Source organism: Spea bombifrons, chromosome 3 (assembly GCF_027358695.1).
Source record: "Spea bombifrons isolate aSpeBom1 chromosome 3, aSpeBom1.2.pri, whole genome shotgun sequence".
NCBI lineage: Eukaryota > Metazoa > Chordata > Amphibia > Anura > Pelobatidae > Spea > Spea bombifrons.
In genome coordinates this window covers 6,446,509-6,454,486 of record NC_071089.1, presented here as the reverse complement: position 1 = coordinate 6,454,486, position 7,978 = coordinate 6,446,509, and the positions used below count along the sequence as shown (strand labels likewise).

At 48.9% G+C, this 7,978-nt stretch overlaps 1 protein-coding gene across 1 annotated transcript; it reads left to right on the top strand.

Annotated features, from left to right (window-relative positions):
• Positions 1-1,799: 1,799 nt before the first annotated feature.
• Positions 1,800-7,774, top strand: DEGS1 (delta 4-desaturase, sphingolipid 1). Its single transcript, XM_053459487.1, has 3 exons — positions 1,800-1,955; positions 6,028-6,770; positions 7,048-7,774. Exons 1-3 carry the CDS (start codon positions 1,874-1,876, stop codon positions 7,192-7,194), a joined length of 972 nt encoding a protein of 323 aa, XP_053315462.1. The 5' UTR covers positions 1,800-1,873; the 3' UTR covers positions 7,195-7,774.
• The last annotated feature ends 204 nt before the right edge of the window (positions 7,775-7,978 follow it).

Below are 7,978 nucleotides of genomic sequence, written 5' to 3'. Positions count from 1 at the left end.
CTTCAGCAAACGGTTTGCGGGCTTCCTTCTGGGACGACAGCCATGCAGACCAATCTGATGCAGTGTGCGGCGCATGGTCTGAGCACTGACAGGCTGACCCCTTCAATGCTGGCAGCACTCATACGTCTATTTCCCAAAGACAACCTCTAGATATGACGCTGAGTGCGTGCACTCAACTTCTTTGGTCGACCATGGCGAGGCCTGTTCTGAGTGGAACCTGTCCTGTGAAACCATTGTATGGTCTTGCCCACCGTGCTGCAGCTCAGTTTCAGGGTCTTGGCAATCTTCTTATAGCCTCGGCCATCTTTATGTAGCACAACAATTCTAATAACGGTTCTCAAGGAAACCCTGACATTTAAAGATTTAATTGAGCCACCTGCATTCAAGCAGGGATATCAACCATAACATACTGGTTAGCAAAAGCACCAGCTGGGAGTCTTAGATAAGAGGGTGGAATAGGAAGCCGTGGAGTAAAGGAGCCCCCGGCAGCTTGCGAGGACCCCGAGGGGGCAGAAGAGCCACAGGCCAAAGGACTTCTCCTTTCTGACCCACAACACTTAAGGTGTATGCGTAAACAAGTATGTTAGAGTGTGAGAATCTTACTGTATGTGTGTATGTTGGCATGTATGTTACTGTATGTATGTGTATGTATGTTCCTTCTGTATGTGCGTGTATGTTGATATGTATGTGTAAGTTTGTGTGTATGTATGTTACTTTATGTATATGAATGTTACTTTGTGTGTTTATATGTTAGAATCTGTAAGCATTTTACCGTGTGTATGTTAAGTATGCGTGTGGCGTATATGATTGTCTGTGTGTATGTGGGACTTGGGGGTCCCAACCGTACATCTTGCAGAGTGCCCCAAAACCCCAGAAGGGCAGCTATTTATAGGCTAGAAATAAACTAAAACGATAAAACGATTCCATCCCATTAATGTCCGCTTTTAATTACATGATCCGGGAAAACATCCCCCCCCCCGTTCCTTCAGATGTATTAAAAGGAACGAAGCATTTGAGGGTTAGGTGCAGCAAGATACAAGAGTTTGTTAATGGGAGGGGGGTTCTTATAAACCGGGGTCAAATGCCCCACGGAAACCTTAACTTGTCATTATTTAAAGATACACTTAATTGAGTCACCTGCATTCAAGCAGGGATATTAACCATGACATACTGGGGGCAAAAGCCCCACCTGGGAGCCTTATTTACCATCCCAGCAGTGAAGAATAGGAAGGAGTCGGCTGCAGACTGTGTGACCCCGAAAATGTGCCCCTTCCTCTTCACCCTGAGATTGGGGCAAAAACCCTGAGAGTGCCTAGGTATGGCGATCACCATAGCGACCAAGGGGCCGTTCTCGGCCTTGTTGCCTTGAGTCAGGATGGTTCGAGGGCCTGCCCGAACACGCAATACGCATTTCTGTGCCTCATATAAACTACAGTCATCCGGACAGCTAAACTCCCCTCACACGGAGTGTGGAAACGGCGTTAGTGCAGCTCCGTATCCGGTCCAACACTCACCATTAACAAAACTGCATTATGTAAAAAAAAAAAAAATTTTTCCTTACTTTTTTTAATAACAATTACAATAATAATAATAATAAAAAACTTAAAAGCAGGCTTTATATGAATGAGGTTAGGCGCGGACCCGGTTCTCTTTTGCTTTTTTGAAGTAGGCGGGTCTTTGACCACTCGGCGGAGAGAGTGCCAAGGGGAGTGGGCGTGGTTACTCGAGCTGCGCTCATGGACAGCTGTTGAGCTTTCGCCCCCCCTCCTGTCAGCTGGAAGGGGCGTGTTCTGCGCCTGGTCACCCGGTTTCCGGTTCCAGCGGGGTAGTCAGTCAGGCGATCCAGGCGCAGCGCGGCAGACGCATCGCAGCCATGGGGAACAGTATGGCCAGGGAGGACTTCGAGTGGGTTTACACCGACCAGCCCCACGCAGACCGCCGGAAGGAGATCCTGGGTGAGTGGAGGCGATTGCATTATCGTGCAGTAGTAACGAACATTACGTATGCGTTATATATATATTGTGCTTGACTGTCCTTTGCGGGATGGACCGTTACATACATGTCCGTGGGGACCGTTACACGCGTGTACATGGCTGGGACCGTTACACTCGCGCTTTAATGTGGGTGTCTTCTATTAACAACGTTCCCCAAAGGTCAATAATTTGTAAATTAAACAGGATTCTTATCTATGAGATCAATTGCTTATTATTATTATTATAGCGCCGTCATATTCCGTGACGTTGTATGAAACATCCATATAAAGTCCTTTTCCCGTTGTGAATTTATATATATAATATTTATATATATTTATTATAAACTGTGCATCTGGGGAAGCAAGGCGAGGCCTAGGGCTTTAATTGCCCCGGGGCAGACAGCCTGTAGCGCCCTCTACTGCATGGCAGCGGTGCGGGGTCGTCCGTGGGGTGGGCCTAGTGACGATTTCTGTGCCATATGTTGTTGGTTTTTATCTGGCGTGGACCCCCACAAATGCCACAGGTGGTGTTTTGAATTGGCATGGGCCCCCCTTAGCTCTGGATGTTTGGGGGCATGACCTGTGATACCCCAATGATTTACCCCCGACAGTGCGATCCAGACATGCCGGGGTGTTTTCACGCCCTGATTTGTCATGTTCCCTGGCGTGGTGGCTGTAAGCCGGAGTTTGCAGCTATTAGCCCTTAGGCCATCGTATACAGCATCCAGAAGGGTTACCGACGGCCACTCCCTGCTGTCATATCCCGTGGGAGCGTGTGCCTGGAGTTATTCCTCCCCTCTGCTCTTTAGGGTGACTTTTTTGCCCTGTTTATAAAGGCAGTGTCTTTATGTAAGCTTTCTATATGCAGCACTGTGGTTCTCTCTGTCCTGGCAGCTTGAGGGTTAAGCTTCCGACCCGCTATATAATTATTTTCTTTTCCTTTTATGATTGTTACCCCACCCCACTCCACCCCACCCCACTCCACGCCTTGTTTCCACCCGCTGTGGGCCCTGTAAGCGCATGGCTGCCTGCGCGAGCATTATCTATGTCCTTCAGTCTTAACCCCGTGTTCCCTGGCCGTTTACGTTCCCGTTTCCTGCAGTCGCTTGCTCTTTGACGCCGTACTTTGTGATCCGCAGAAGCTCTGCCGTGTCTGGGTATTTCTCGGCTTCCTTCCTCCTCACGTGGCTGTGAATGATTTCACACGCATCCTCGCAGACGTGTGCACCGCAAGTCCTGCGTCTGCCTCATTAACCCCGTTATACCCGCTGATGAGAATGCTTTTTGCCTAATGGGTCTCTGGTGGCAGCCACGTAATCCTCTCGTGGCCCAGAGAGCGAAAACACATTGCGTTGGGATTCTTCACCCGCGTTCGTGTCGCCTCCCGTGTAATGACATGTCCTGCTTGCTCTGCAGGCAAATTGCAGGGGTGCTTCTGCAGCTGGCCGGCCAAGGATTATTTTCATACAGGTTGGGTATCCCTGATCCGGAATCCAGGCGTATGCCAGGCGATTAACACCCCTCCTGCGCTGAGAGCATATGGGTGCCGGCGGTGGGGCAAATGCATGTGTGTGGATTCTGTAAATACCCCCGATGCATTTGCAATGGGGACCCCATGTGAATTTAAAGAGACCTTCCAGCTATCGCATTCCTTATTTGCAGGTCACAGCGTCCTTTTTTTAAGTGCGGCGTCAGAATTGTGAAGTAGGACTGTACTGTGTGTTTAAGGACTGTAGCCGCTCTTAAACAGACGGTTTATTGTTCCCTGAAGTCCACCACCAAAGAATGCATACGAAAGTATTTCATAATTCAAGTCGCTTACCTGTGGGAGAAGCTGCAGCGCTCTGACTCCTCTGCAGTCCAAGTTTCCTGCTGCTTGCTGCTGCAGCTTGAAGCAGCAATGGGTGGTGAGAGCACTGAAATTAAAATGAATCCATTTAAAGGGCATACTCCGCTATCATATACATTAAAGTGTCAGGTGGCTCAAAACCTGTCGGCGCACAGAGTTATGCGAATAAACGGCGCGCGCTCGGTGAAGTTTGGCCAGATGTAATCTGCCTTCATCAGCCGTGGCTCAGAGGATTGTGTTGCGGCAAGCGGAGCGGCAGATGATTCCTTTCAGAAAGCAGTGTGTACTGTGCTGCGTTGTGTAAGGTCATAGCTGTGTAGCTTGAGGTTATATAAACTTACCTGGGAGCGGCCGTCTGCGAGCCGGGGCCGCTTATTCAACGTTTGTGTAATTACACGGCTTCCAGATCCCGTATCAGAGGCTTAGATGGAATGTGCGGAACTTTTACTTTCCTGAGAGAATGATGGATACGTGGAGCAGCCTCCCAGCAGAAGTGGTAGAGGGTAATACAGCGAGGGGGTTTAAACATGCATGGGATAGACATACGGCTCCTGAATCTAAGACGAGACCAACGACTGATTAAGGTTTCAGTCTTTACAGCAGGAGCAACGGGCGACTAGATGGGGGGGCCAGATGGGCCGCATAAGACGTCGCTGGGGTCAGGGTTTGAGATAATGTCTCGCCCTGAGCCCTTATAGATATAGTCCATACCATTATTGTGTTCTGTGCTGGGTGTGGGGTAAGTGTGAGTGTGTGTGCAGGTTGATGTGGAATGCGTGTGCGTTCCGTGTAATATTCCACGCTGGGCTTGCCGCGGGGCTCTGCTTCCTACGTGTTTTATGGTTACAATGTGAAGAATCTGTGAGCCCAGGCGGGCTCTGTAGTGTCTTAATGGGGCTTGGACTGGCCTAGTGGCATCGATTTGCTGCCAGGGTCTGGTGTGATCCACAGTCCATCCGCACTCATCGGCTTCAAATCCACCCAGCGTGCGGGGAAATACCACGGTCTGGCTTGTTTACTGCAGCTTCCCGCGCATGCGCACAGCGTCCGTGCATGTGTGAAGAGATAAGAGCAGGGCAGACATTACACAATGTGCAGATCCCTCTTACACAGACCATTCCCAGACGACTACAACTCCCATCAAGCCAGAGACCTTCATTCTAGCATGCTGGCTGTTGCGTCTTAGTCCTCCCGATACTGCGGGCTGATCGCGTGGAATCGGTCCGTTGAGGGTACGATCCGCGTTTCCATCGCGCTTGCCATGAGAAACAACGCTGTCAGGACTGCAAAACAAAAGCAAACTGTAAATGAGGAGTTCTGAGTGCCTCTTGGCGAGGGTGGGAGAAAGCATTCCCAGCACTGGAGGGCCGAGCAGCGTATGGCTGGGAGTGGGGAAAGGGCGCCTAATGCATATTGGGGGATTCTGTAGCCCTCTCCTTTACGAGGGGCACAACAGAAATGTAAGGGGTGGTCTGGGGTCCGATATGCTTTGAAGTGAATGATTGCTGGCGTTTAAGTCACGCTGGCTCGTGGGGTCGATATATTTGATCTTGTTTTTGCTCCATGGCCGCTTTTAAAGGCACAGAACACACGGCTGTTTCTAGAAGGATCTAGAACAGATCTGTCTCCCTCAGAGAAAAACATGTTTTATTTAGTGTAATTTGTATAGCATCGCAGCAGACGCACCGCGCCTTATCCGAGTAACAACAAACAACGCCATGCGTGAGGTATCACTGAGACTGTAACGGCCCCAGCGGACAAAGCCAACATCCTCGCCTTTAAAGCACTAAAAAAACACGGGTCTCGCTGTGCCTTATATTGGGGGCATTAATAATAATTAATCATTATTTATTTATTTAATATTTAATTTTAATGTTATTAATATTCTTATTTATTATTTTATTATTATGCAAAATCCGTTTGTGTATCTAAAGCTGTTATAACTGAATGCAGTATTAGACGCATCATACCGTTGCCAGAAATTATTTAATAACCAAAACATTTGACTCATTCATATATTTCTTCAACGCTGATCTCGCTGTGACCCAGAGCCAGGCAGTAATAGGCTATTGCCATAGAAACAATATATGTGAGGAAAGTGACTTTTTAACATTTAATACCAGAGAGAGGAATTAAAGGTTTTGTTTAGTGGAACAGCGCCTTTAATAATATGATCGCTCATTCCCGTTGTCCGTTCTTCTTGCAGCAAAGTACCCGGAGATCAAGTCCCTCATGAAACCGGATCACAACCTCATCTGGATTGTTACCTGCATGGTCTTCACGCAGTTCATAGCGTTCTACTTGGTGAAAGACCTGGACTGGAAGTGGCTCATGTTCTGGACATACGCGTTTGGAAGCTGCATCAGCCATTCCATGACCCTGGCCATCCATGAGATCTCGCACAACAGCGCCTTCGGCAACAGCAAAGCCATGTGGAACCGCTGCTTCGGGATGTTTGCCAACCTGCCGATAGGCCTTCCCTATTCCATCTCCTTCAAGCGCTATCACATGGACCACCACCGCTACCTGGGTGGGGACGGCATCGACGTGGACATCCCGACGGACTTCGAAGGGTGGTTTTTCTGCACCTCTCTCCGGAAGCTGGTGTGGATCATTCTTCAGCCGCTCTTCTACACCATCCGGCCCCTCTGCATCAACCCCAAGCCGGTGTCTCGGCTGGAGATCGTGAACCTGCTGGTGCAGTTTGCCTTCGATGCCGTCGTTTACCACTTCCTGGGGGTTAAGACAGTCGTTTACATGCTGGTTGGATCCATACTCGGGCTAGGACTTCATCCGATATCGGGCCATTTCATAGCCGAACATTACATGTTTCTGAAAGGCCACGAGACCTATTCCTACTACGGGCCCTTGAACTACCTCACCTTCAATGTCGGCTATCACAACGAGCACCACGACTTCCCCAGCATCCCGGGCAAGAACCTGCCCAAGGTAAGAACCTTCTCTTCCTTCATGGACATGGCTGTTCCTGCCACAGGCTGCCGCTCGTCTTCCTTTAGGGGGTCTTTTAACCCTTTCATGGCAGAGGCAGCTTTGTACCCCAGTCTCTTCAGTTTAATATGACAAAGTAAACGATCCCTCATGAGGTTTATTGGGTGCAGTGTCTGGGACTCCCGTTATTGGCTGGGATGTTCATGTGACTTGTGACTTCATGTGACATCACTTCTCTAAGTGTTCCTTCACACTCATACTTTCTGTCTTTTTATAGGTGCGGAAAATTGCAGCCGAGTATTACGATCCCCTCCCGCAGTATACCTCCTGGGTCAGGGTGCTGTACGACTTCATAATGGACGACACGCTCAGCCCGTACTCGCGCATGAAGAGGAAACTGAAAGGGGAAATAAAACAAGACTGAACGGGCCGCGCGTGTGAGAAACCCCTAGAGACTGTAAGACGCGCATGCGCAGAAAACGGAGCATCAGACCACCGGTTTCAGCGGCTGCAGCGTCCGCTCCTCCACTCGGATCCCACGGCCCCCCGCTTCCACCACGCAGCTCCACAGACTGTAGTTTAGGGGAAAAAGGTCCGCTTTAATTTTCCTGCCGCCGTACTTGATGCACTTAGGCATCTGGTCACCTTTTCTCTGCGCAAGTTTTCAAGGAAGCCTTTTTTTTTTTGGATTAAGTTATATAATAAAGGTTTGCACTGTTGCCATCTTAAGAGATGTAATTTACCTTCCGGTGCTCACTCCCTGCGGCGACTTCCCGGGCGGCCGTCGGATCCTCACCTCCGGGGAGCGATTTCGCTCTTAATGAATCTCTTAAGGTTATAACTGAGCAAACCTTACGATATATTCACCAAAAGCGGAGAATCCTTACACATTCACCAAGTACCTTCTGATTTATCGGCTACTTAAAAAGCCAATAAACTCCGCTTACCCCACTATCTGGTCCGCCTTTCCTGCAGGGGTTAAATAATTGCTGAAGGTCAAAATACACCTTTTTTAAATTAAAAAAAAAACAAAAAAACTTCAAATTGTTCTAAATATACAATAATGAACCTTTTCCAGTTCTCTGTATGCCAGGAATCAAGGATTTAGAAACTCAATGTAGACTAAAAAGTAATTCCTGCAGAACAGTCTTATTCAGCGGAGAGCCGCGCTCCGGCCCTTTAAACCCTAGATGTGCGAGTGTCGTCTG